The 27,542-nt window shown below is 52.8% G+C and overlaps 10 protein-coding genes across 10 annotated transcripts; 5 read left to right on the top strand and 5 right to left on the bottom strand.

Annotated features, from left to right (window-relative positions):
* Positions 1 to 1,499: 1,499 nt before the first annotated feature.
* Positions 1,500 to 2,710, bottom strand: CCM_02802 (uncharacterized protein; the record flags this gene model as incomplete). Its single annotated transcript, XM_006667954.1, has 5 exons — positions 1,500 to 1,663; positions 1,852 to 2,082; positions 2,132 to 2,225; positions 2,618 to 2,660; positions 2,700 to 2,710. 5 exons carry the CDS (start codon positions 2,708 to 2,710, stop codon positions 1,500 to 1,502), a joined length of 543 nt encoding a protein of 180 aa, XP_006668017.1.
* A 532-nt stretch (positions 2,711 to 3,242) lies between these two features.
* On the top strand, positions 3,243 to 3,791 carry CCM_02801 (uncharacterized protein; the record flags this gene model as incomplete). Its single annotated transcript, XM_006667953.1, has 1 exon — positions 3,243 to 3,791. One exon carries the CDS (start codon positions 3,243 to 3,245, stop codon positions 3,789 to 3,791), a length of 549 nt encoding a protein of 182 aa, XP_006668016.1.
* A 2,180-nt stretch (positions 3,792 to 5,971) lies between these two features.
* CCM_02800 (uncharacterized protein) lies at positions 5,972 to 7,547 on the top strand (the record flags this gene model as incomplete). The annotated part of the gene is made up of 6 exons (XM_006667952.1): positions 5,972 to 6,123; positions 6,185 to 6,197; positions 6,336 to 6,497; positions 6,613 to 6,692; positions 6,748 to 7,152; positions 7,370 to 7,547. 6 exons carry the CDS (start codon positions 5,972 to 5,974, stop codon positions 7,545 to 7,547), a joined length of 990 nt encoding a protein of 329 aa, XP_006668015.1.
* Positions 7,548 to 8,354: 807 nt separating this feature from the next.
* Positions 8,355 to 10,084, top strand: CCM_02799 (calcium homeostasis protein Regucalcin, putative; the record flags this gene model as incomplete). The annotated part of the gene is made up of 3 exons (XM_006667951.1): positions 8,355 to 8,419; positions 9,047 to 9,465; positions 9,576 to 10,084. 3 exons carry the CDS (start codon positions 8,355 to 8,357, stop codon positions 10,082 to 10,084), a joined length of 993 nt encoding a protein of 330 aa, XP_006668014.1.
* Positions 10,085 to 13,454: 3,370 nt separating this feature from the next.
* CCM_02798 (ATP synthase delta chain, putative) lies at positions 13,455 to 14,362 on the bottom strand (the record flags this gene model as incomplete). Its single annotated transcript, XM_006667950.1, has 5 exons — positions 13,455 to 13,487; positions 13,578 to 13,756; positions 13,864 to 14,017; positions 14,176 to 14,205; positions 14,261 to 14,362. 5 exons carry the CDS (start codon positions 14,360 to 14,362, stop codon positions 13,455 to 13,457), a joined length of 498 nt encoding a protein of 165 aa, XP_006668013.1.
* An 805-nt stretch (positions 14,363 to 15,167) lies between these two features.
* CCM_02797 (family S53 protease-like protein) lies at positions 15,168 to 17,024 on the bottom strand (the record flags this gene model as incomplete). Its single annotated transcript, XM_006667949.1, has 4 exons — positions 15,168 to 15,238; positions 15,286 to 15,921; positions 15,972 to 16,603; positions 16,654 to 17,024. The coding sequence occupies 4 exons, from the start codon at positions 17,022 to 17,024 to the stop codon at positions 15,168 to 15,170; spliced, it is 1,710 nt and encodes a 569-aa protein (XP_006668012.1).
* A 1,328-nt stretch (positions 17,025 to 18,352) lies between these two features.
* On the bottom strand, positions 18,353 to 19,508 carry CCM_02796 (fumarylacetoacetate hydrolase family protein; the record flags this gene model as incomplete). Its single annotated transcript, XM_006667948.1, has 6 exons — positions 18,353 to 18,560; positions 18,618 to 18,693; positions 18,764 to 19,020; positions 19,080 to 19,138; positions 19,199 to 19,434; positions 19,487 to 19,508. 6 exons carry the CDS (start codon positions 19,506 to 19,508, stop codon positions 18,353 to 18,355), a joined length of 858 nt encoding a protein of 285 aa, XP_006668011.1.
* A 1,092-nt stretch (positions 19,509 to 20,600) lies between these two features.
* On the top strand, positions 20,601 to 22,220 carry CCM_02795 (NAD(P)-binding domain; the record flags this gene model as incomplete). Its single annotated transcript, XM_006667947.1, has 1 exon — positions 20,601 to 22,220. One exon carries the CDS (start codon positions 20,601 to 20,603, stop codon positions 22,218 to 22,220), a length of 1,620 nt encoding a protein of 539 aa, XP_006668010.1.
* Positions 22,221 to 23,166: 946 nt separating this feature from the next.
* CCM_02794 (uncharacterized protein) lies at positions 23,167 to 24,885 on the top strand (the record flags this gene model as incomplete). Its single annotated transcript, XM_006667946.1, has 3 exons — positions 23,167 to 23,342; positions 23,399 to 23,924; positions 23,950 to 24,885. The coding sequence occupies 3 exons, from the start codon at positions 23,167 to 23,169 to the stop codon at positions 24,883 to 24,885; spliced, it is 1,638 nt and encodes a 545-aa protein (XP_006668009.1).
* A 1,390-nt stretch (positions 24,886 to 26,275) lies between these two features.
* On the bottom strand, positions 26,276 to 26,752 carry CCM_02793 (uncharacterized protein; the record flags this gene model as incomplete). The annotated part of the gene is made up of 3 exons (XM_006667945.1): positions 26,276 to 26,323; positions 26,559 to 26,680; positions 26,707 to 26,752. The coding sequence occupies 3 exons, from the start codon at positions 26,750 to 26,752 to the stop codon at positions 26,276 to 26,278; spliced, it is 216 nt and encodes a 71-aa protein (XP_006668008.1).
* Positions 26,753 to 27,542: the final 790 nt, after the last annotated feature.

Raw genomic sequence — 27,542 nt, 5'->3', positions numbered from 1 at the left:
CGACGAAGAAGTGCCAAACGACAGGGCTGCGGTTCGAATATCGAATATCAAAAGGAACTGTGTAGATGCGAAAAGAATCCTATACAACGATGGACCTATTTGGAAGAGAAATTGCCACGCAAGGCTACCTTGGGGTTAGTATCGTCATAGTTGATGATTGTATCGGGATGCGCATAGCCTCTTTGAACTGCTTGGGCGCCAAAGGTCATCGAGGGCAAGACTGGCCGCGGAGATGATATTCGCGAGCACCCCGGAAGCGCTCTAGTGATATCATGGTCCAACTTACTATCAGAGGAGTGTAAATCGCAAGTGTGATTCAAGACGTTGAAGATGCAACTAGGGCGGCTGGGCAGAGGAGGGGAGAGCGGACCATATAACAGGACGGGACAGCGGGAAGAGACGCAGGCTAACGCGGCGCTCCGGAGGCAAGTTGAGTGACAGCGTCGTTGGCCTGATCGTTTATGCCAGCTTTCCCACCTATTCAAGTCTAGCAGCAAAGCGTGCGATGGACAGTACGTAGCAGAGATACGAGCAAGAACAAGTCCCAAGTCAGCTGTAGTAAAAGACAAAGCCCCAAAAGTTCACGGATCCTGCGAAGCAAGAGTCAAGGGAGGACAAGGACAAAAGAAGAGAGAATATTTGGCAGCAAGCTTCTTTTGGAAGAGGGAACCGGGCGGCCAGGATCAATTGGGACAAGGGTCTCTCGCAACTTTCTCCAACGAGCCCGCCGAGAAGCAGGGGGGGTGGAAAGGTGGGAAGGATGGCTTGTCAAGCAGCAACTGATCTCATCACCACGAGAGCAGAGGGGTTTAGCGCACATGAAGTGGCATGGTCCATATGGACCACGGTACTCTGTCCATGGAGTACATTAGAGTACATACATACATGCTCACATCATGGACGCCCACACACACATGGTGACACCCCTCCCCCCCTCCACGGATCCTCCCCTGGCAAGGCTAACAGGCTACCCATCTCCAGAGGAACATGGTATCAGACTGACTGTTGGACATGTATTAGTACAGTTTGCAGCGACAGGATTGTCAAGCCAAGTTGGTGGGAATAAAAACCAAGGCGGGCGAAATCAAGAGCAAATACTAGCAAGCAATGGACAGGGGACATACCCATGTATTATCTGGTAACGTTGGAGGAGACAGCGCCGATCAAGCTGTCCCGTTTGGATGGTTGGATGGTTGAGCTACATACTGTAACTAGTTAGTGGCACGAATGAAGGAAGCTTGGGCAGGCATATTCTTTTTTGCTATGTTTTTTTTTTTTTTTTTTTCGAATCCTTCTTCGTATCTGTCTCGTCATTGTTCCCAATGGCGATTGACAGCGCGGCATCGGCACCGGGGGCTGGCCACGCTGGCACGCAGGGTCGTTCGGAACAGCGAACAACAAGAGGTTAGCGACAAGGGAAAGGGCCAGGTCATGGGCCCCGCTGGCGAAGGGGAATTTTGGGCGCCATTGCCAATTGGCAACTGGCGGAAAGCTGCGCGCTATCTCAGCCTCCCTCTAGGTGATGGACATTGACTAGTAGGGATGGAGCATTGGCGGAAGCGACCCGAGGCGATGGGCCAAGAGGGCTCGCGAAGAGCTGGTGGCTTTATTGGAACGGGGGGGGGGAGGATGGAGGACAGGTTTGTATCATAGCGCACGCGCGCTGCGGCTGGGCTGTGGTCAGCGTCGACCCAAGATTAGGCACAAAAGAGACGAGGCGGTGGGCAGAACTCCGTAGGAGGAGCTGTGACTGACTTCTGCAAGACGTGTTGAATCGGGGGCAAGCGGGCGAGCGGGCTACCAAGGGACCTAGGGAGCTACGTTAGCGTTCATGGTAGCGTAGTGGCGTGCAGAGAACGGAGTACGGGTATCCGTAGAGGGGAGGGACGCGAATGGTAGGTGTAGCCAAGCCAAGGGGAGAAACGGATTGCTTGCTGCTGAGGGTGGCAATGAGGCTGGCTGGGATGTTTTTTCCGGGTGTTTCTCTTGGTGGCAGTGTGGGCAAGGAGTCCTGGGCGGGCCCATGTTGCCGGGTCTGGGCGTTGATGATTTGCAAGTTGGCACTGGTGCTTGCTGTGCTTGCTACATAGGTACTTAATAGTTAACGTTATCTCTCTGCTTGCTTGCTTGCTTGGCTTGTTGTCTTGTTGCTTGTCTGTCTGCTTGCTTGTTGCTGACAAGATGTGGCTGTTTGTCTTGTCCGCATTTTGCTTAGGGTTAGGTATCTGCACGAGTTAGCAGGTAAGGTACCGAGATTGTAGGTACCTCATACCTCGTACTAGGCTGCTCCGGTACATTGGTCTGCTAAAGAATGGCCCTAATGCACTTGCTCGCAGCGCTAATAAAGTACTCTAAAACATGCAACAGACCTGCTGCCCGGTAAATATGACTACCTAGTACCAGGTACCAATCTAGGTATACATAGATGCCTTGCTGGTCTGCAGCTCGTCTACAGAAACCTCGGACGTGGACCGGTCCAAGCCGGTTCAGTTCCATAACTAGCTAATATTCATCATTTGATCATTTGCTCAAGGCAGCAGCGAGCGAGCAACGTATCAATTCCCGGTGACCTTGAGCCTGGTGCCTGTAATAACTTAGTACCTACGAACAGACCTACCTTAGTAGGCACCAGGCTGTTGGGTGGAGGCGCCCAGCGTGTCCTGCACATACAGATTCTAGGCACCTACAAAGTACCAAACAAACGCATCATGTTGGATTGAATCTGCCATCTGCGTTGAGCGAGCTGTCATCATCACAATACGTCTCAAGACTAAAAGGAAAACCTCATCATCGTTGAACCACCGCATTCTCCCCCTTCAGCCTGACTCGCCCGCCCAGTGTGGCATCGATGCACAATGGCCCAACTAACAACAAAGCCTGCATCCACGTCTGTCCTTGGCTGCGTGGCGATCTCGCTGCTGCCTGCACATGCTGTTTGTTGCATGCCTGCTGGCAGCAATCACCTACGTTGACGCTCGCAGCTCGTTAGTTGTGGCTGCAGATGCCATGCCGTGATGCCACCTGGCTTGGGTGCCTGGGGTGCTTTGGGCTTTGTGCTGCTGTGATGAATCCATCATGACCATTAGTAGATACTCAGGGCAAGTACTTGATTGCCATATGCGTACCACTCACTCATCATGTCCACAGGCAGAACACAACCATGTACGGTTTCAACTACCTCACTTGCGCCGGTGTAGCACTCTTAGAGGGCAAAGCTCGATTGAAACGCTCGCAATTCCGCCATGACAGCCAACCAGCACCGTCAGTTCCGGCATTGGCCTGTCACAAAAAAAAGAAAGACGGCCATGCACGCGTGCGCCTGCATGCTGCAGTCCGAGATCAATACTCACCCGCCCTCCCAATCGCATACCTTGAACTTGCTACCTGCAGGCTGCAGATGGCCTGTCAACGGACGGCTCGCCGACCCTGTCGCGTCTGCAACCTCGACCACGCCCTCCACCGCTCCCATCACCACGACGCCCGACTCGATTGCAAACCCCGGCCGCAACAGCTCGAGTCAACTTCAGTGGCTCGCTAGCGCACCTTGCGGCCTGGCGTTGGAGCCCAAAACCCGCCCACACGGTCGGGAACGCACGCCCTCTGCAAGATGGTGGGCTGGTGGCTGGCCCCTGCAAGTCCGTCCGCTCCCCGCTCCCCCAATGCATCCGAAAAGCGCAACACAGAACCCCGAAAAAGAAAGCTGCATGCCAAAGAGAGAAGAGGAGACGTGGGTCGCTGACCTTGTCTTCGTCGACCCGTCAACCCTGTCTGGTCGATTTGACTCCTGTTGAATCTTCTCGACCGAGAAAACCCTCTAGTTACCCGTTGAGTTTACTTTGAGCTGTGCGGACAAAGCCAGTCAGCCATTGATATGTTCAAGCTTCGCAACGGAGATGGGCCATGGCGCGAACCCCCCCACTCAATGCAATCGCTTCTTTAACGACGACGGATACTTCAAGAATCTACACCGTTCTGGCCACGACTACTACTATGCGAGATGCAAAAAGGCAAATGGAGTACACGGCACGACGGTGAATCCGGTACTACTTCGTATGCAGGCGGCGGGTGATATGACTGGATGCATATCCGTACGGAGTAATACAATGTGACCTACTCTTTCCGCGATAGACTCATCCCGAAAAACTCACCGGCCTCACTTGGTGGCTGGCAACAGCAAGTTGGTCCAAGCACCAGTCCATCTCTTGGCTACATGGATTCCTCGTCGCACTATGCCTGGTCTTTCTTAGTTTTTCGCTTTCGTGCACCCAAGGCCAACAAGGGCAGACAGACAGACAACGACAGTGGCTCGATGGCCCCGCCTAGTACAGAATTTACCTGGTCGATTCACCTGCCATGGTACCGAAGCAAGGAACCCTCGTGCGCCACTTCACAATACAACACTTGTATTAACTCGTATTCTAGCGAGACTGCTATTAGCAATGCTCTGGCCACATGACATCAAGTCGACAGGGTACTTACAGATTTTCCCCAAGGTCGATGTTTGCTGAGCCGTGCCCTGGCCAACATGGTAATAATTATGCACAGGGCCTCATGCTGATGCGCGTCATTAGGCGGCGCCATCTCTGCAGTGTAATTACGGCAACTGAACCCATGCTTTGTTCGAGAACTACTGCTCCGAGGCGACATATCTGCACCATCCGAAATTTTCGACAGCTTCTCTACTGCCCTTGTGCACAGACCAACGGGTAATGTTGCGGAGAAGTTATCTATTGGTTGCTTAAAGTTTGGCAGCAGACTCACCCTTGAAGCTTCCCGCTATCATGCGCTCCGTCCACAGACCACTTCTATCCTGATCACTCTACAGGTTCCTATCTAGATGGAACCCCGTTCGGCGCAAACGGTCACGAACCAGGATCTAATGAGTGGGGTATTTGGAGATGACGAGCAGCTGTTACTCTAACATCGTACCAACAGCACTTTGGGGCAATGAACCAGGGCCTGTAATTGGAGGCCCAGGAAATGAAATGTTAAATGAGGACAGGGAGGTGTGCGGATGACAAGGAATTTCCATCACACCCTCATGATATAACGACTCTACTGGCTGACTCATCCGCGAATATGCGCCGTCTTCAGTTCGCGGTCTTCGTCTCTGGCGGCCATCATCTCAATTGGCAGGGGTGTCTGCAAGATCTCTCCCTGCAGCCAATTTAAGCATGGCCACACTCTCTTGTAGCGTCGAAATCCTGAGTTTTGAGCAGGATAGCCTGATTCACATCAAAGACACCTGGTGCAGATTAACCTCGCTTGTTCGGCCTTCCAAGCTTTTACGAAGTCGGCTCCGAATCAACTTCTTGCCAGTCAACTGCTAGGTCAATGACTAGAAGTTACAAAGAAGCATCTTGCAGTGAAGCACATCTCGGTGCTTGTTGAACGCTTTTGCCTGACACTTCGCGAGGGGCGGCTACCAGTACAGTGTGATTTGCTCGCCAGTCGATTTTTCCGTGCTAGGATATGGCTGCAAGAAATCACAGAACACTTGGCGCATACTTCCATTGCATGGGCACATGTTTAATTACACGCAGAGCCGTGCTTCCGTGATATCACGCTCCACTACAGTGGAGATGAGTTTATTCCTGGTAAGTCGTTGGACTATTGGCCATTACCTAGACGGACCTGTAGACCGCTAACTTTCTAAGTAGATATTCCTTATCAGCAATGATCTTTTGGCTCTGCAGTCAAATGTTTCCGTGTATCTATCTGCGACACTTGAGCACGAAGGGATGGCCAGGGCTAATCTGTGTCAATCTTGGCTGGACACATGCATTGTGCATTGGCATGGCATGCCAGGCAGGGCTAAGGCGAAGTAGTTATTGTTTATCCGCCGTTGAATCCGCAATTGCAGCTGAAAGAAGCTTGGAGAAGTTAATTTTGTTATCCCCGCCCCCAATTGTTCTATTAATGGGCGGTAGTTTGCGCGGAACCCTTGCAAACCAATCACAATCCTGAACCCATGATTGGATATGAAAAAAAGAGCATGCGCCGGTCATTGCGCAAGATTCATCCCGGGCCAACTTCCGCTTTCCGCCCCGAAGCGAGAGACAGACAGGATTTCAAGCTTGAGCGAGAAGGGTTTGGTGGACTGGCACAAATCACATCAGGCGGGTATTTTTTTCTTTGCGCCTCTCTAACGTTGGTGAGAAAGGAAGAGCAAGATGACTACCAGCACTGATATGTATGTACGTCTGTTGGATGTTGGATGTCTTCCTGCATAGCCGCTGACAAGGATGCGGACAGAAACAGATCACCGCAGATGTGCCGGCTCCAGGTCATCCCAAAGCGCCTAGCACAGAATAACATATGGCGTGCATGATTAGCGGCTGGCAGCCCTCTCCGATATTCTGCGCACTGCGGGCACTGTCAAGCACGGGTCACCGTCCATCGCCCTGGTTCATGCAGGCGCCACGAACCCTGGGCGAGTGGCAGCGGGCGGGACAAGGCCCATCAGCCGTTCTGGAGACTGGCACCCCGGACTGGCTGTAGCCTGCATCTTGTGAGCTACCTCGCTCGTACATACTGACACAGATGCGTGCCCGGCTGGACACGCCGGAGTCGGTCAAGCACAGCATGTTGGCTGGCCACCTTAACTAGCAGTATACTGCCAATGAGAGCAACAGCGTGACACGAGCACCGGAGAAGTTTGCCCGCGCGCAGTACTGGGCCATTGTCATGGCGTATTCCTGAGTTCCTGAGTACTGAGTGCTGAGTACTGGTACAACAACCTTGGAGCCGGGAGGACAGAAGACTGGGAAGACTGGCAGGCCATGGACCGTGGTGCGGCAACCCTGTCATCAGCGAGCATATCCAATTATTTGGAGGTTGGGGGGCCGCAACAAGTGGTTTCTGCAAAAACTCGGTCAATCGACGTGGCGGTGACCCAATGGGTCAAGACCAAGCCTCAGCAGTCTATTATTGGTGGCGTGGCAGCCGGGCTACTCGTACATGCCGGGCTTTGATGCCCAACACAACTGCGGGCGGCGGAGAAGCGAGCACCAGCAGCATGCAGACGTGGTGCGGTGCGGTGCGGCGCGGCGCGGCGTACACACATCTCGTCATCTTTTTAGCCCGTTTGAATATGCACTGGGCATTCTGCAGCAACGGGCCGCTGATGCCGGCAGCCATGGCCCACCAGCAGTTAGTCTGCTCCATCTCAACTGTCGACGTGGGCAGCTGTCTACGGGTCAGCGAATACTTTTTTTCTTTCTGCCAAGCTCACAAGTACGGAGTACGGATACAGATGCCACAATGCCTCTCACGCTAGCCGAATAAAGTGGCAAGACCACCACACCGCATCATGTCGTCGTCGACTGAAGTTGACCCATTGCCACACAATCCGCTTCCCGTTGATCAGTGAACAGAAGACGACCAAGGAGAATGGAGAGCGATTGCAGCAAATGAGCCAGTCGCTCGCACGCCACCAACCTGCAAGTGTGGGTGGCCTTTTTCCTCATGCCAATTCTGCGGGCATAGGTCGGCCCTTCTGCAGAAACTCTGAGCCTGGGCTGCCGCATATCAAGACGGCCACGTGAAGCAGACAGCCCGTCCAGACAGAACTGTGTTGCCCGTTCGCAAACCAAACAGGCAATCACGAGAGCCAAAAACTGCAAGACACCGTCACCGTACCTACCTACTTACCTGACCCCCCCGGAATAGGCTCCGAGAGTACGGAGTGTATGCAAGGGATGTATTGACCCATGCATGTATTGCATCCCTGGGGATACCAGCAAGTACGCTCGGTGCGAAAATCGGTGTGGCGAAGCTTTTCCCAGCCTTCCTCCCAGCACAGATGCCGAGTCTGTGTGCTTTGACACTTGTTTCGTTTCGTCCCAACGAAAAGATGACAAAGCCCACAGTTATCACGCACCCAACGTCAACTTGTCACTGTCTCAGTTGCACAGCAGTCGAGCACTTCAACACCATAAAAAATGAGCGTTATGTGCGACCAAGATCTACAAGCAAAAAAAGAGCTTGCGACGAGGCTGAGCACCAGTGACAGTCGTGTCGCACAGTCAACCAGACCCACGGTAATGTTTCAAACTCTCTGATGGTGGCTTATTTTCTTATTTTCTTTTTTACCAAAAAGAAAACCGGAAAATCACCATTTTGATGTCGTTTTGATCTCCGATGTGTCAAGCCACCAGAAAACGGCCGTGAGGGTCACTGGCTAACCATTGGTGGCTGCGATCGAGGCTGTCCTTTTCCCCCTGATCCAGATTTCCTGCCAGCGACTATTCTTAACTGCTGCTCCGGGATATGGCCACGATATGTTACGCGGAGAGTTTATCACCACCCGTATTGTATTCAACCCGGCATTGTAGGTCGGTGTGGCAGGCAGCATGGAAGAGATGCCTAGACTCGTGGCCGCGCAGATTGACATCGACATTCACAATGACGCCGCTTAGTACGTGGGCGGCGGTGTAGTTGTCTAATGCCTACATTGTACCCAAGACAATTCAAGGACCATGACAAAAATCGCTGTCCCAATGCCGGCACTAGCTCTGGAGAAACTGGACTAGTTGCTTCGGATCTTTGCCACATTAAACACCCAACCTATTCAACTATTATTCTCCCCTCCACTTACAATACTCATCTACCATCTACATACCACATAGCTCCTAAAGTCCAGCTATTCCTGCACCACAGTAGCATCAGCCTACGTTGAGCGCGTGCAAGACGCGAAAGACATGCTAATCGACGACGCGGCTTTTTGGATGGTCACGAATCATTCTTGCTCTGGCGGCAAGGACTAAGAATAAAGTCCTGCATGTGTGATACTGCGGCTGGTCTGATTATGTTGCGGCCGGCCATCAAGTCCGGCTCCGTAATACATGGCATTGCGGCCCGGAGCTTCCCCGCAGCACCCGCAAGCTGACATACCGAGTTTCTTCCATCACTTCCCGTCACTCACATTCAATCCTCTCACCTCTTCTCTTTTTTCCTACGACGGCGTTTTTATCTCTGCTCAAAACACCCACATTTGTTCCAATTGATTAAATACCATGGGCGTCATGCAAGAATGGACGGTCAGCGCGCCATGGGCGGAACCACACTGCGCCCTCGGCGAGGGTCCGTTCTACGAGGCTGAGACGGACTCGCTGCGCCTCGTCGACATCAAAAAGAAGCAGATTCTCTACTTTCGCAACGTCAGCGCGCCGGAGAACAAGACGGCCGCTGCCGCGCCGCCCGAGGTCGTGCAGCTCGACGTGTGTCCGACCGTCACGGCCGACGTGCACGGCCTAGACCCCCGCGACCGCATTGTTGTCGGCGTCAAGCACGGCCTGGCGATTCTCGATGTGCGCGGCGGCCGCGGCCAGTACGAGATGCTGGTGCCGTTTCACGAACCGCCCAATGAGCGCCTGCGCGCCAACGACGGCTGCGCGGATCCGTTGGGGCGGTTTCTGCTGGGCACCATGACAGATTTCGGCCTGGGTTCGTTTCAGCCTGAAGGTGTGTATATTTGGATATTCCTCTCCCACCATCTGTCCGCCAAGTCTCTCTCTCTCTTTGCTACGTTTACCATGACTTAGGCTAACATGCACCCCCCTCCGTTTCTCAAGGCGGCCTCTTCCTCTTGACGCGCGAATCGGCCCAGGAAATCATCCCGGGGCTCACCATCCCCAACGGCGTAGGCTGGTCGCCGGACCTGCGCACCATGTACGTGACGCACTCGACGGAGCGCGCGCTCCTCGCCTTTGACTACGATGCGTCCACGGGCGCCATGAGTGGCGACGCCGGCGGCAGCAGCGGCCGCCTGCACCGCCGCCACACCGGCCCTGCCGAACCCGACGGCCTGCGCGTCGACGCCGACGGGCACGTCTGGCAAGCGCTCTACGGAGAGGGCGCGGTCCTGCGCGTCGACGGACGCTCAGGCGCGGTCCTGGGGCGTGTGACGATTCCTACCAAGAACGCCACCTGCGTGCAATTTGTCGGCGAGGACCTCTTCATCACCACGGCCGCTGACGAAGACGGCGGGACGGCCGAGACAGAGAGCAGGAGGCTGGGCGGCGCCATTTTCAGGGTGCACGTCGGCGTGGGGGGCATGGAGCCGTTCAAGTTCAGATTGTAAAAGAAGAGGGTTGAAAAAAAAAGAAAGAGAAGAAAGTTTGCTTTTGCTTTTTGGAATCCTTCAGGCCAAGACGGAGCAAGAAAAACAAAACATGTTTTACAGGTTGCCAGACTTGGTGTAGTGCTTCACCATGAACGGTTGACCGTCGTTGTTGGTTCGTGCGGCGGCTGTCCGCAAAGCAAGTGACATCACATCAGAAACGCCCTGCGTAGAGTGTTGTCAAATAAGCACTGATCAAAATCTCGGGTGTGTGCATGCGAGAGACTGAGATTTGTTGTGTGCATGTGTGTTGCCTCGTGTCTCATGCCGCTGCCCATGTCTCGCCAAAATGTCCCTTTTTTTTTGCTCTTCTTGTTGGCCTTGCCTCGAGGAACTTCATTCTCGACCCCGTCTGTGCGGATCCGGGCAGTTGCAGTCGCAGTTGTTGTCTTTTTTATTCTTCTGGTCTGTTTGCTTCTTGCTTCAAGTTCCGGTCTCATATACCGGCATGGTGAAAAACGGGAAACAAGACAGGGTGGGGGGAGAGCAAAGTGTGCTGCATCAGTGTCTCGACACAAACTGTGGAGGTACGCCACGACGTGCCTTTTTCCCTGTATGGGTGGAAGCGAAATCGAGGTGAAGTACTTTAGGTGCGGAATAAAGCAAACCAACAGAGAACCGACGAGAACCAATCGTAACCAGACTCATTCCGTCTCGATACTTATGATTGTAACCTTCATAGTGTTAATATCACAGCCCGGCATTCATCGAATACGAATTCGGCATTCAATTCGGGTCCCGTGGTCTAGCTGGTTATGGCACCTCGTTAACACCGAGAAGGTCCCCGGTTCGAGCCCGGGCGGGACCTTGTTTTTTGCATCTCAGCAGTATTTCTTAGCTCGGCAAGTCATTTTTTGGTAATAGTTACTAAGGAGAATACTTCTTAAATTGCTTTCTAGCTTCTATCGTCTTGTGCTTTGTGGTAACTGTGTTGCTTTGGCGTGTGTCGTCACTGGCTACGGCTGCCCAAGCGTTCCAGAGACTGTTCTTTAAGTTCGCAAGTCCGTATTGATGACCAAATCATCTCGCCCTTTTAAATGAATGACTACTGTTAGCCCGTCTATTCCGGCATCGTCACATTCATGATCCTGCTCCTCGTGCGCAGAGCTTGTCTCTCCGGGTTCGCAGGTGTCCAATTCGGAGCGTAATTGGTCAACTTCAGCACTCAAATCCATAAATCTATCTCTCCAATGGCACGAGTGCTGGTCTCGAGACTTTCCTCGGCCTGGGATTTTCATAATGCTTGGAGGTCTGCCGACCCTCGGAGGCAGTGTCATAGCTCTAGGCTTATTCGGAGTTGTTCCATCTGCTTGTCGGCGTTGTTCCGCTTTCTCGGGGTTATTGGTCTCGGAAGCAAGGCTGTTTCTCGTCAACGAGCTTTCGACCCGCTTCAGACTGCCTCCAGATATCCGCGACGCCAAGCTGGGACTTTTGGTCAAAATGCGGTTGTGATCACATTGTGGAAGGGGCTCCTCATGTTTGGATGACGCAGGTCTCTCGCTCGGTCTCGCCGATACGGAGATATTCCCATCGCAGTAGGCACGTTCCTGTTTTGATCCGTTCAGTGGCGAGCTAGGGGTCGGTGGTTGCCATTGCTCTTCGTTGGGAGATATTGGCTTGGCGCTTTGTCTCCGTACTTTCCTGAGATTGGCCACCCACTCCGGCTTCGTCGTAGGCTTTTGGTAAACGTCTGGCTCCCCTGTAGCTGGCCTCGAAACCTTCCTCAGAACACTCCGCCACGGTGTCTCTTCACTTGGAGTATTTGGCCTTGCATTCGAAGATACCGGTACTTGACGCAGTTTCGGCCAGTTTTCCGTTTCTGGCGATGGCGGATGGGGGTGTGGTCGCATTGCACGAAGTCCAAAATATGGATCGGAAGACCTCGTCTTGAGCGGAATGGCATTTCTGGCTTCTGTACTTCGGCGTGGTTGAAGAGCTGCGGGCCGCAAATCCTCCTCTTCTGCAATCGGGGTTTCCGGCCGTCTCATGTTGGACCTGGCGGTAGTATGCGTCGCTGTTGAGCTTCCGCTGTATGTAGATGAAAGGTCGGCTTCGCCAGCACCAGGCAACGCTGCCACTGTTTGCCTTCTTGCAGGCTGCCGTGCAATACAGCAAATGCAGTGGCGTGCAGGGCGCTTGAGAAAGAGGCTTGAGAGAGTTTTCGCTCGAGGAACAGTTCTTGAGCTCGAAGACATTGATGTTACCTGCTTCTGACTTCCGCTGCTCCATGGATCGTTTTCGGCGTCTTCATTATTTTCTCGGTCCTCGGATTGATCACTAGGTTGCTGCGGAGCACTTGACGAACTTGGCACTTCGGAATTTCCAGTCGGCGTCTGTGATGTGCTCGAGTCCCCTTCAAGATCAGCAGTACATCTAGAGCAGAATGCATGGCCACAGGAAGCACATGGCGCTTTAACTGATATCCACTCGCCACAGGAATGACACAAATGTGTTCCGAGGGAATCGTCCAGCGCTCCATCGCTGTTGACCCAATAGCTTGCATACTCACCAGGGGTCGTTGGCTGCGCGGCTCTCTCATCGCACAATATCTGCCTACATGTTGTATCGTGCAGCGGACGTCTTTGGTGTTCCGTTGTCGATGCTGGAGCGTGACTAACTAGACCATCTTGACTTTTGACCGCTCTCGGGCCAAATGCGAATTTCGAGCCGCCGGCTTGCCTCTTTTTCAAAGAGCGATCAGCATCCGGTGGGCTGTCCGATTCGTCCCGAGATCGAGGAGTTTCACGCAGAGAAAAAGTACTGCGCGATGCAGGTATCACAAGGCCGCCCTTGGCTCTACCGCCGCGGCCGTGAGACGAGCCGTTGCCATACTTGTACCGAATGATGCTTCCATTGTCGTCGTTGAGTGTTTTCAGCTGCCCCAGTCTCGTGGTGACGATCCCGGTGGGGATGGTAGGCCGCCGTCTTCCAACGTTGACCCTCTGGCTTCCAGTTGGTGTTGCCTGACGCTGACGCACGACTGCCGAATCTGGGCTCTTCATATTCGTAAAAGTAATGATGACGGTCCGCTGACAATAATTGGAGGGTATCTATGACATTAGCAAAGTGAGTTGCTTGGATGCGACGACTACGAAGCTTGTGTGGCGTGTCAAAAGGAAGAAGGAGCATATTGAAAAAGCAGGAGCGACGCGTAGACACGACACCAAAAAAATGACGCAAGGCGCAATCACTGTAGCAAATAAGCAAGAGCAGGAACAAAAGGAATTAAGTTGACATTGAATGGCACCGCGACAGGTATGAATTGTCTGGCAATGCGCTAATGCGTTGGAATATGATGTACAAGGAGGTGTCCGCCAATGCAACAAGTAGTCTATTTCACATGGGCATGGAGGGTCTCGAGAACCTGTGATAATGTGTTAGCATACGTCTGTGTGACACAATTTTCCAGTACGAGCTGTAAAGCTGCGTGTCCAATCGTTCGTCTCGCACATACCTCAAGCTCAATCTTGGCCTCGGCAATATCCTGCTCGCTACCGCTACCGCTGGCAATCTTCTGAGCCTCCGCAATCTGGTTGCGGATGGCCTCGGCGCTGAAGTCCTCGAGGGGGTATGCCTCGGGGGCGTTGATGCTCAGGGAAGAGTCGGGCTGAACAGTGGCGAATCCACCAGAAACTAACGCAAGTTAGCATTTTCGGGTCCTCGAATCCGTTCCCCTTTTCGTTGCTGAAGCGCATCGCATCGTTGAAGGACTTGTTGGTTTCGTGGAAAGCTGAACGTACGGAAGAAGGACTTGGTGCTGCCGTTCTCCTCAACGACCTCGACGATACCAGGCTTGAGCTGCTCAATGGAGGGGACGTGGTTGGCGAGGACACCCATGTCGCCAGATTCGGCGGGGATGTTGACCTGGACGACGTTTTGCGACTTGAAGATGGTCTTGTTGAGGTAATTAGCATATGTTGCTGTAAATTCTCGCAGGGCCGCGGCGCTCCGAGGCGCCGAACAATAAGGTTTCGGCGCGCGCAATTGAGCCGTGAGGCGCGGTTCGATCGGTTCGGATTATGCTGGAAATCAAGATGGGGGGTTCATTATACCTGGTGAGGCAGAGACAAGCTCAGCTTGATCTTTTTGCGAGTTAGCTATGGTGGATAAGCACGGGGGAATGGAGGATGAATGTACCTTGTCGGGAATGGCCTCGGCGTAGCCTCTGCGCTGGGCGGCCATGCGCATGGCAACGGGGCGAGCGCGAATGGCCGCGCGGGCGATACGGAGAGAGTTCATGGTGAGCTGGCGGGACAATTGGGATCGAGGGAGTGAGGTGAGCTCTATTAGATCGTGGCATGAATCTTTGCCAGACAGAGCGAACAGATTCGGCTAGCGGGAAATTCCGGTTCCAGGTCACATGAGCGTCCACGTGACTCTATATAGCCCGATGGCAAACGCTGTACCTGGTTTCGACACGACCCTCCTTGCCTCCTACACCGATGACAAAAAAATTACGCTGCCTCTTTTTGCCGTTTGCACCGAGCGTTATCTTATGTCAACCATTTAACTGTAATGGAACAATAGATATGCGTGGTTTGTGATCTTTGACGTGTACTTGTTCCAGGTTGTAGCCCCTAATCGCCATGCTAAGGAGGAAAATATCAGGCTTCGATATCAGTTCGGGAATTGGTTCCGCAGCTACCGATTCTATCTGTTACCAGAGACCCGTTGGTGCGGCGGTACACATGCGATGAGGTACCGCCTGCACTTGTCAATGGTGGGTTCCTGCACTCTGTTGGTTGAGCCAAGACAACTCGCCCGGAGCGCCGATTCCAAAGAACAGCAGCAGTAAAACAATAGATACCAACCATCTTCAAATTGCATTTTATACCTCTGCCAGAGCATCCGCAGCCATTCATCGACGCTGCTTGTCGGCGTCCGTCTTCCGCGCTGCGTCATCTAGACACTGTCTCTGTTTCAAAGAGCAGATTGACAAGACAGTGGAAAAGGCAAAGAACATTGGAAAGCTGAGCACTAAATATATTTTATGTGTTACGTCGTGGATATGTATTTCCTTAGAGAGCTTCTTTCCATTCCAGACTTAGATGATAGCGCGAAGCTTGCCAAAGTCCAACGTTCCAAGACCACTAGCAGCATCCCAGCCCTGACTTGCTGTGAAAGGTTAGCGAGTAAATCATCATGGAGATTGTTAAACATACCATAGAAGCCGTTGGTTCCGCAGCCAAAGTTATTTCCTGAAGTAACATCGCGGATCGCGTCTGCTGCAGCGGCAGAGTAAAGCAGAGGGTTGATGAAGCCGAGGTTCGACTTGCCATTGGACTTGCGGTAGTCGTTGAGGACACCGACGAGGGCGGCGATGGCGGGAGAAGAAGCGGAAGTTCCAAGGGCCCCGAGAACCTTGCCGTTGACATATGTAGAGTAGCCCACACTGACAAGGGAAATATCAGGGTAACCACGTCCGCTCGCGTTGATGTAGTCGTCGTAGCCCTGGAGCGAACTAGCAAAGGCTGCAGTGACGTTCTTGTTGTAGTCTGGGGCGCTGAAGTGCCACGAGTAGCCGCCACCAGGGGACTCGGTTTTATTGTTGAGTTTGTAGAAATTGGCAACTTCCTCCGAGTCTCCATTGAACTGGGTACCACCAACGGCAGTCACATACGGGCAGCTTGCAGGCCAGAGCGCGTAGAAACCTTGGTTGCAATTGCTGGCACCGTTACCGCCGACGCCATGATCGCCAGTTGAGAATGTGAGGGTAATACCGAGCGAGCCAATCTTCATGAACTCGTTGCATAGTCGGTCCATGTAGTCACCGTCGAAGGCATTCTCAGCACCGCCATCTATCAATATTTAGCGGAGTTTATAGCATAAACGTTGCACGGATTCTTACAGCTAGTAGAGACGACCGAGGGAGGGCTGGAAGTAGAGGTCAAGTAACTGGCAATATTGCTAAGGGCGTCGTTGAAGGAAGTGGCGTCTGAACCAGTAGGACCAGTGGAAAGGTAAACGCTAGGATTGGGGTAAGAGAGGCCGCCCATGTACTGGGTGTCAAGGTTTCCTTCGAGGGCACTGCCATTGCCCGAGTTGGGTGCATTGCCGAGGGTGACATCCTGGAAGTCCTTCAAGTTGGGGACAAAAGCATTACCGAAGCTGGCATAGTCTGTATGATTGGCACCAAGGCCAAGCAGACCAGTGGTTGCGACGAGCTGGCTGCCGTTGCTAGTATAGTCGACATTGTAGTGCTGGTTGATGCAGTTGGGGTTCATGCTGCCGTTGCTTGGGCAGCCTGCGCGGCGCTGGATGCCCTTATTGGCCGTGACACCCGCTTCTTGGGCGTGAGAGTCGATATTGCTGTAAAAGGCCGTCGTCGGCGTGATCATGTCAATCATGGAGTGAAGACCTTCAGGGACCGAGTACTTGGTCGTACGGGGAATCTGGGCCCCATTTTCGTGGGTGAACCATTCGTACTTGGTGTCGAGAAGCGACTCCATCTGGTGGATAGGAACAGTGAATTCGATCCAGCTTCAAGAATATTAGTGGTTGAAATTCTCGGTCAGGTATCAAGAGCATACTCATTCGTCGGCTGAGAGACCTCGGATATGCCATTGGCGGCCAACCACGACTTGACAGCCTCGATGCTGCCCTCTGAAGGGGCAGTGAAGGTGGCAACTTCGTCATGAGACAACCACTTACCGTAGTTTGGGCTGCTGGGGTTGGAAATGTCGAGAAGCTTCTGCTCGAGACCCTTGATGTTGCTCTGCTTGAGACCAATCTGGCCCTTGATCAAAGCAGTCTTCTCCGCGGCGCCAGACGCCTGCCACTGGGAGGGGATCTGCTTGATCTCACTGAAGAGAGAGAGAGGGCCATGATTGGCAGCAGCCGGAGCAGCATAAGCGCCACTGGCGGCGGTAAGAGCGAGACAGATTCTCGACCAGGCGACCATGCTTGCGATTTGTATTTGGCTAGATTCAGTTCAACTTGACAAGATGCTTCTTGGGCACACTGTCTCCTGAAGCAGGTAGTGTGACTATTTTATACTCATACAGCTCAAATCTAGCTACGGCACTTTCTATAAGGCTCATTATCAGGCTGATTGAATGTATGAAGCCGGTCGAGACAGCATGGCCAGGATACCGGCATTGTCGGCTTCCGTCACCTCCCCTATTAGGCACCTGATGCCAACGACTGTAATCTTCTAGTCCGAAGTATTGAGATATGCACGTATGATGGCTTCGATGTAAAGACGTTAGGTAAAAAATAATAATTTGCTTTGTTCGCTGAGTGTTAATCTCTTGGTATCGTTCGGCCGAAGTTCCCCAGAGTCTTGGCTGACGCCTGCCGAAAACCAGCTAGCCTTTCACAGGAAGGGCTCCTACTTGGCATAAAGAGGAAGTTGGTAAGAAGCATTGCTACTTGCCTAATACGATGAATCGAACGACCCATTTTCACCAGTGGCCGACATGGAAAAGGTGGCGAATGGGAGCGATGAAACGATAGGGTGGCACAGTTCTGGCAAGCAAAGCATGATGACCCTAGTACGTAAAATGGTTACTCAAAGATTTATTAACGGTTGATCGGCCCCTAAAAGGATCGCCGAGGTGGAAAGGAGTAAGTAAGGCTTGCAATTTGGCTAAATTGACCCTAGTGAACAACAATGGAGATGCGGCTGAAAGGGGAAGCTGTACAGATTACCAGCAAGGGCACTTCCAGTAATGGCCAAAATGAAGAATGACAATCTATGAGATTAACACATGTTGGTAACTGGAATACTACTAACTTGGAGCTCAAGAGTCTTACTTGGTGCTTGGCTGCCCACCTGCTGCCAGATTCGTCGGCTGGGCAAGCTCTGGGTGACAGCGAAATAGAGGTAGAACACTTTACGCAATTTCAAGTACATTATAAGAACGTTACTTGATCATTCGCGAATTACCCGGTTCGCTGGCATATTTCATTTGGTATCAGACGGACGCAACATACACTCGCCGTCAGTTGAAGCAAGCTGTGAGTGGCCTGCTGTAAGTGCGGTAAGTGCTGTACGTGCTGTAAGTGCTGTAAATGCTATAAGTGCTAGTGCTGTAAGTGCTGTGCTATAAGTGCTGTAAGTGTTGTAAGTGGCCTGCTGCAAGTGCTGTAGGTGGCGTTCGTCAGTAGTTCAAGTAGTTCACAATCCTCTTCACAAGCTCTCTGTCCACTACGTCGATGCAACGTGAATTCAATGATTCTTTTTTTTTCTCAAGTCACTCACACTTCTATACAAGTAGCAAGTCTAGCCTACTTTTCATTTTCGAAAACATTATACAAGGTTCCAATATGGGGAAGAATCTCCACCGCGAACTCATCCCCTTCGCGGATTGACACCTTTGGAGTACGTGCTGCGCCAATACCTGCCGGTGTCCCGGTGATGATGACTGTTCCTGCGGGTAGAGTTGTGCCCTGGGACAAGAAGCTGACAAGGGTCGGGACACTGAAAATGAGGTCGCTATTGCACACGGTAAGCTTGTGCACCTTTTTCAATCTCTGAGTGCAGCCGACTTACTCGGTTGTACAGTCCTGCATAACCAGCTTGTTCTTCAAACCCCGAATCCTCAACTTGGACGGGTCGGGAATCAAGGCTTGGGAAACCAGTGTGGGACCTTGGGAGCTGAGTACGTCGAGAAACTCTGTCCAGGGGATACCACTCACCTAACGGGCAAGATCCATCGAACCCTTTAGAGTAACACCATTGCGACTGCGCAAACTGGCTCGCTCTGCTTGATATGTCGTTGCATGCCGTATATCCCAGGACGTACTCCAGGGCCTCGTTCTCGGGCACATTCTTGCATTCTTTGCCGATTATAATGGCAAGCTCGGCCTCATAGTCCCCCGAGTCATCTCTCTGAGTTATAGCTGGCAGAATTGTTGGTGCTGGCCAAGGATCGGCAAGCGAGGTACTTGGCTTTCTGTGTTTTAACCCAAGATCATTAGTCATTGTTTGCCCGGCCCGACAAGTCTTGCTTACAAGAAGACAGTGGGCACCGTAGGGATTTCTGCGTCGATTTCTCTGGCATGTTGAACATACTGGCAGCAAAAGTGTTAGAGTACGCGGCTGACTGCACGCCAACAAAAGGAGGCACTCACATTAAGCCCAATACAGCGAATGGTTCCCACCTCGTTGCTCGCAAGAGGCGACAAGACTCTTTGTACAAGCTCACGACGGCTGCTCCTGGCACCTGGCTCAAGCACTGATGATCCGGACCAAGGAGAGACATAAACATCTCGCCCCTCCCGTAGTTCATGGCCAATGTCGACGCCAGGATCCGGCTCCCCAATCATGACACTCGCGGGATTTGAGCATGGTACAAATCGGATCAAACCTGCCAGAAAGTCAATGCTTCCATCCAACGTCTTCAGTGCGAGACAACTTACGAGAGAACGAAGCGGTGGCCATTGTACTGAGATGGTTTGGAGATGAAATGGTGCACGAAACGCTAGCTAACAGTAGCAGCTGTAATGAATTAAGGAGCTTGGGAGCCTATCAGAATGCCGGCCTGCAACTACAGCTTACCAATCATAGCACTAATACCGCAACTGTATAGCTCGCCATAAATTTGTCAGCTATAAAAACGCATTCGCAAAGAGTCCCTGATGACTTCCAATCAAGTATATATTAGCTATTTTATTATTGTTTTCCGTCCTTCACCACACTCCCCAAGTGACTACTCCGGTGGCTTGACTGGTGGAAACTCCGCGGCTTGACTGTTGAAAGCCTGGCCCGTAGGTAGTCATGCTCAGTTTGGCACATAGTTGAATCGCATACGGTCGACTTTTCTAATACCTGTCTATCAGCTCTATCCGAGAATTAGAGATGTTACACAATACCCACAATGAGCCATGGTACTTGTCGTTGCATTGACTAGATCAACCCCAACCCCGGGTAGCGGGGTCATCGCCTGTACTCAAGTTCCCAGATCTGCCCGATGCGAGTACCGGTACCAATTCATCTGTATGATACCTCACTAGCAGCTGGACAATACAATGCAACAAGGTTCCCCGCAGTGACGGCGGGGCATCGGTCCCGGGGCCTGACCAGGGAGGAGAATACTTGCCAAGCTGAGCCTGCATCCAACCCATCATGGCTACTTCCTAGGGGCCTGATAGTTCCTTTTTTTTATATCTGCCTCGAGTATCTTGGTTCTGACCCATCATATGAACGCTCAGGCGTGATCTTCTTGCGGACTTGGGCTAGTCGCCGACTTGCAAGCTGTAGATACCCAACGCACTCTCCACTCACCAAGACAGGGAAACCGAGTTGTGTTATGCATATGTCAAGTAATTAATTGTTACTGAAGCAGAAAAAAAAAAGACAATATTTCCAGAGCCCCACCTCACTCGTGTCTTCAGATTGTCAACAGCTCAAAAGTAAGAGGGGTACTTGGTCCTTTCTTCTCTTCGAAACGTTGGGAGAGCTGGCATCACAGCTGCGCGGCAAGCCAACTTATTTCCTCGCTACCTAGTATCCTCGGCCTATCAATCCCCGAAAATGACCCAGCAGCTAGAGATTGACGCCTTGGTTGTCGGCGCAGGTATCGCAGGTATTCTTTGTACCTACCGTTTATCTCGCGCCCAGATGACCATCCAGTGCATCGATGTCGCTGGAGACGTCGGCGGTACCTGGTACTGGAACCGGTATCCGGGTGCCATGAGCGACACCGAATCGTATCTATACCGCTACTCGTGGGACAAGGAGGACCTGCAGACATATCCATGGAATCGACACTACCTCTATCAGCCCGAGATTCTCGACTATTTGCGCCATGTGGTCGCCAAGCACGACCTGCGTAAATACATGCAATTCAACACCGAAATGACATCTGCTACGTGGGACGAGCATAGCAACCACTGGGTCATATCGTGTCAGCTCGAAACCCCATCGGGCGAAGCAAAAAAGGTCACCTATCGAGCTCGCTACCTCCTCACCTGCCTTGGTCTCCTCTCGCGGCCCAAGTACCCCGACATCCCTGGTCTCAAGTCGTACGGTAAAGAGCTGGTTCATAGTGCAAAGTGGAGCGAGGAGATTAATCTCGATGGGAAGATGGTCGGAATCATTGGCAACGGTTCGACGGGAATACAAGTGATGGCGGCAATCGCCCCCAAGGTGGGCAAACTTGTGTCTTTCCAGCGCCACCCACAATATTCCGTCCCGAGCGGACAAGGGGTGATTCCCGAGGGTTATAGGGAGAAAATCAACGCCGATTACGAACGGATCTGGCACCAGGTCAGGGCCTCGTCAATCGCGTTTGGGGTGCCCGAGGTGACATGCAAGACCATGGAGGCGTCGCCCGAGGAGCGCCAGCAGAGATTTCAGCAGGCCTGGGATCTGGGCAACGGTTTCCGGTTCATGTTCAGTACCTTTGGCGATTTGACGACGGACCAAGCGGCCAACGAGGAGGCATGCAAATTTCTCCGCGCCAAGATCCAGGATATCGTCAAGAACCCTCACAAAGCCAAGGCGCTCACACCTCGGGACCTCTACGCCCGGCGGCCATTGTGTGACACCAATTACTACAACATTTTTAACCAAGAAAATGTCGACATTGTTGATCTGCGCGAGCGGCCTATTGAGTCCATCGTGCCAGAGGGGATTAAACTGGTCGATGGGCAAGTATTTCCCCTCGACGTCCTCATTCTCGCAACAGGCTTCGACGCCGTCGAAGGCAATTATCTGCGCGTCAGCATCCGCGGCCGGGAGGGCAAATCAATTGAGAAACATTGGGAAGGTGGCCCGACTGCCTATGCAGCGGTGGCCTGCGCGGGCTTCCCCAACATGTTCATGGTGTCTGGTCCGCAGGGCGCGTTTGCCAACTTCCCTATCACGATTGAGAGCGAGGCCGAGTTCATCATGGAGTGCATTCTACACTCGGAGCGCGCGGCGGGCAGCCACGTCATCGAGGTCTCTGCGGAAGCCGAGTGCGACTGGAATCTGCTGTGCGAAGCACTTGTCCAAGACTCCCTGTTCAGGTCCACCGCGAGCTGGGAGTTTGGTTCCAACATCGAGGGACGCAAGTCGAGCACTAAGTTTTATTTCGGGGGACTGGGTGAATATCGGAAGTGGACACAGAAAGAGGTGCAGGATGGCTTTCCTTCGTTTCGAGTGGTCTGAGAGACGAGGGCAGAAGAGTGTCCGCTGGGGACCGAGTATTGTGGGTGCCCGCGGGAAAGATATAACTAGGACTTTGGCTTGCCAAAAGATTGAAGCTCCCAATGCCTTTCTCCAATGATGACGAGTACACGACAAGAAGGAAGAGGACTTGTGAAGCACTACTGCGTACGAAATTGGCAGATCTGGGTGATGAATTACCTCAAGATGTGTAGAGAGGCTGGCCCGACGAGGACATCATTAGAACTAGGGCGCTTATGTTTCTTTGGTAATGGCTATCATACCTCGACGTTTGACACTGATGGCTCTTGCCGCTCAAGGTTCAACAGAACATACTTGAATCTCTCCACCAGATCCCGACGACACGATGATAGCCTATGCCTTCCCACAACTTGCACTGTTGGAATACCGTGTAGCCTGTGCAATTCTCGGGGGCTGTTGGAAATTCTTTCCCGTGGCCAAAACCTAGGAATGGCACAGCAACTTACCACATGGACATGTCAGATATATACCCACCACATAACTCGTCACATACTAGCTAGTGGATGAGAGCCAGCCTCTGCCGGAAGTGCGCCGACGGCGATTAGTTCAGACCAAATTTTGCGGGGAGTGAATGCCGCCATTCCCAATCTGATGGCTGTTTGCGAGCGCGCACCAAGCCACCATTAGTTCATCAGGCATAGCCCTCCACCAGTCGTGCCATTTCTTGGCTCAGCCCTCGACGACAGGTACATACCAAGCTTTCTTTTGATTCAATCAAGATGGATCTAGTTTGATGACTAAAAAAACTGATTTACAAACCATTCCGAGCTTCCCATCGTGGGGTTTTACCCCACTGGGACAACCACTTCAACGCGGATCCCCCCTGTACAACAATCAGATCGAATCTGCAAGAAACCCCAGTGTTACAAGATATGGTCAATTACGGCCTCAGTACTGGCTGCAAGCAATGCCGGAAGCGGCGGGTCAAGGTATGTCATTCTTTTGGAGCCGTGACACCCTCCGGATCCTCATCCGTCTCTTCCGTATCACTAGTGCGATGAAACGCGGCCGGCCTGTCGCCGTTGTCAACGATATGGAACCCGATGCCCAGGCTATTATCGACCTCTGCCCATCCGATTCTACGTAGATTCGCGATCTGCCAGCTGTTCAAACTCTGGGGGGAAAAGGACCATCTCCAGCACACCAGCGCCAAACAGCTCAGCTACAGACTCCTCCCCTTGCGCCGATGCCTCACCTGGCCCTGACTCTCGCGAGGAGTCTCCTCTCGCGATACATAAGGGGCTATCCCTGGCAGTGCAACAGCTTTCTCGTCTTGGCTGGCAATTCGAGCCCCTGTGGGAGGACGAATCCACAATGTACTTCATCGACCAATATTGCATTCCGCCCAGCCCCGGGCTCTTCCCGGGCTTTCTGAACTTCCTCACGGATCTCGTCGCCACATCACCTCCCGGGTCGGCACTGAGCCGAGCGTCGCTCGCATCCAGCTGCCTGTCCCTGGCGCGCCATACAAAATCCCCGTGCCTGTATCGAAAAGCGTGCAGGCATTACGGGGCGGCCCTCTCCGCGCTGAGCACGACTCTGAACGAACCGGCGGCTGCGTGGAAGGACGATACGATTGCGGTGATTATGCTACTAAATCTGTTCGAGGCAAGCTCATCCTGCCAGAGGGCTCAAGCAAGCGGAGGACAGACTGCTGACATGGGGGCATGCTAGGACATTCACGGCTCAGCCACGAAAGCGCGGCCGTCGCATCTCGATGGGATCGGCCAAATCTTCTCTGCCCGGACAGAGAACCTCGCGCAAGCTTGTTCGCGCGGTCCGCTGTATCGATGGGCCTTGTCACACATGGCACGTAACCGCGGCGCGGCTTCCACCCGGCCCGAGTAGACTTGCTAACCGTCAGCAGCAAATGGAAACGCTAAAGAGAGGCGAGACGTTTGACTGCATCACCCTCGGAGAGGACACGGGCGATACGAGCACCCTGTCCACTGGTATGGCGGCAGCGCTGTGCTGGGCCGTCGAGTTTTGCATAGAGACAGCCCGGTGTGTCCGGAACATGGACGTGGAGCCAATTTCGGCCGACAAGCAGGCAGAGTCCCTTCGATCCGCCATTGACCGAGCGAGGCGAATCCAGCTTCGATTCGAAACGCTGGTGAGAGGCTTCGACCGTTCGCTGAAGCCAATGATGGCTCGTGCAAAAGACGGCCGACCCGTCATGATTTGCTTGACCCGGCTGCTGGGCATCATGTGGATGGGCTTCGATACTGTCCTTGTGCTCTTTTATTCCACTGTTCTGTCCTGCAGCCGACGAATTCTGGAGCTGCCGAATTGCCTCTTGACCGACTCGGAGAGGGACCTGGTCACCAAGACCAGCGCAATGACGGAGAAAAATATCATACTTTTGCTCAAGAGGATATGTGCCAGCATACCGTATAACATGGGGGACGTGGACGAGCAGGGCCAACACATGGCGGTTCCCAGGCCCAAAGCCGCGTCCTCGTACTATCTAACTTGGTTCCTCGCTGTCGTCACAAATACTTCTCAGGTGAACGAAGCCCAGTTGAGAGAGTGTTATGAGACACAGGACAAGATATTTACCATGTATGGGCTGAACACTAACAATTCTGCCATGATGGTGACTACCATGATGAGTTTCTTTCGGTGACTTGGATACGTTTGGCTGTGAAGCCGATGCTCGGCAGAGTTTCTTTCTCCGACGCGAGGTGCCAAGCGCTACCACAAGGCATCATATCTCAGTCAGAATCATAAAACTCATTACCAAGATACAAATATAATTGCAAGGGGACTACAGCACGACGAGTCGCCTTGAGACCGCGTAGAAAGGACTTGAGGCTGTATAATCAGCGATAGTGCATGCAACAGCCGGCCGCGGTTGTCCGGATAGGCTGCGCGCCGGGCCCGTCCGTCGCGAATCAATTGCCGTTACATACCGTCAGGGGTGCTGATGCTGATCACGATATGCAAGAGCCTGCATGGAACTGGAACTACTTGATTGGGGTAGACGTTGAACGGTCACTTGTGACCTGGGAGTGGCCCGCTCGTTAAGAAGGAAATGGCAACACAGAGTCGAATTGGCAGAGCGCGCAGCAATATACGGCCGCTCTCGACTTGTCCGAGCTTGCAGAGAAGGCCCTCAACTCTGAATTCCAAGCACCTGGTTTCTTTGTGCTGTTCCAACGGCCCGGATTAGGGACTGTACCCCTCGCCGTGTAGGGTATGTATGTCAAGTACTAATAATACTCAGTAACTAGTTATTACACGGTGCCTTTCTCCATGTTACATGGAGGACGGGCGGAGTCGATCGTTCCACACCCCCACGACGGGGCGACACGCTGGCAAGCCCGCAATTGAGCTTGGCGATGTCCGTTTTCTTGACAAATTTCGAGGGTCCAAAACACATCAACGGGGTACGAGCTTGCGGCAGCGGATTGGCCCCGTTGCATGGGCCGCAACGAGGGGCGAAGGATGAAAGGGAGAAGGCGCGAGGAGAATTGTCCGGTATCGCCATCAGTCTATTGGCCGGGGCGTTGCTTCATGTTGCAGATTCGTACATGACGAGAGAGGGTTCGGCTGGCCCGCTGGCTGCGGCGTGAGGTAGCACGGCAGCGTGACAGCGCATGGTGTGGCTGCTGGCCCTGTTAATATTGGACGTGGATTGGGGGAGGGTTGCCCCCGGCAATCGTGGTGAAGAAGGAGAGAAACGCCGTGAGAAGACGAGCCATGTCGACTAGACGAACATCTACCCATATGACCTGCCAAGCCAGGGATGGCCATTGGAGTCTAGTTACCGGTACGGATACAGAGTGATTTGTCGCTCGCTGGCACTGTAACCTTGACACAGTTTACGAGCTAGCGACACCTGCCACTGGCTAGTCGTCTATCCTGTGCATAATCGTGCAGCAGCTGGTCACTTGTCGCTTTTCTTCCCTTGTCTGCGGCGGTCGTGGCTTTGTGGCGGGGACCGAGGAGTGATGACAGGTTTCCCCGAAAGGCGGGTTGACGGGCGATCCCGTTGTGCTTTTTTTCTTCTTTTTCTATTGCTGCTCGGGGCCGGCGACTATGATGAAACCAGCAAGCCATTTCTGCAAGTCTCATGCACACATGGTAGCTGAAGACCTGTTGGTGGCTGCAAGGAGCGTGCTTGCGTTGAATTGGGACGGGTGCAGCCGACTCAGCGCTAGCTTGCGTGGCGACAGAGCAACTCGCAAAAGCGACAAAACTCGTAGTTTATTAGCGGCGGTGCACCTGCAGGCGCATGGTGCCGGGGGGGAGTAGAGATAGTAGAGATTCCTGGTATAAGCCACGATCCGTGCATACCCTAACTAGGTATTGTTCTTGCAAGGCGTCGGTTGGTGCAGCAGCAGCAGCAGCAGCAGCAGCAGCAGCAAGTACAGGACTCGGCACCGCAGCGTTGTCGAGCTTGAAACGAGGACCAAAGTCTAGAACTCGTCGCCCGCAGCGTTACAATCGTCGGGTTGCTGCGAAACCGATTCGTAATATGATGCCGACATGCTTTCTCAATGGCTGCGAGATGAGCATCGCTTTGCTGTCAAGATGAAGATGGAACGGGAGGATCAAGAGGAAGGAACCGCTAGTTGGCGTGGAACGGTCAAGTAGGCGTATTTCGAGGGCTACTGTAGGCAACACCTGAGGAGCAAGGTGGTTGTTTTGCAAATATGATATGATGGAACAGATGGTCCGTCTTCCCCCTGACGACGTTGATGGTGAATTTTGATGGCTGTCATGTCTCCACCATAACTATATGCAGACTGTCCCGAGCTGACCAAGGGTACGGTACATGAAAATAATAACTGAGATAAAGTTTTGATTGTGTTACTCTGATTTTGTCTCTCATTTTTGTACCGTTTATTATTAGACCTATTTATTCGTTAGAACCAACAACTGACTATTTTATCATTTTATCCGTACACTTGTGGCCTGGACCCAGTAAGGGCTCGTCGGCCAGTCCAAGACGAAAATAATAAGCGAAACGAAAATCCAAACAAAAAAAACCCACCCAGCCCGGTAGCAGATGGTATACATATGGTTCATCACGGCAACCTTGAACAGGTTAGCCTGCCAACGTACAGAACTACGGATTACGAATTACAGACGGCTGGCATCGGAAATGGTGCTTTTCCTCATCCGGAACGCGTCGGCGTTTCGTCCAACGGAAGAAACGCAGACACAGTGCGGCAAGACCGGGCAGCATGCAGCTCAGCTCACGCTGGTCCAGCATACACAATAGACACCACACACCACCTGGTGAGACAGCCATGTACGTATATATTTTTGTTACTG

This window comes from Cordyceps militaris (assembly GCF_000225605.1).
Source record: "Cordyceps militaris CM01 unplaced genomic scaffold CCM_S00002, whole genome shotgun sequence".
NCBI lineage: Eukaryota > Fungi > Ascomycota > Sordariomycetes > Hypocreales > Cordycipitaceae > Cordyceps > Cordyceps militaris.
This window is presented reverse-complemented; position numbering and strand designations above follow the sequence as displayed.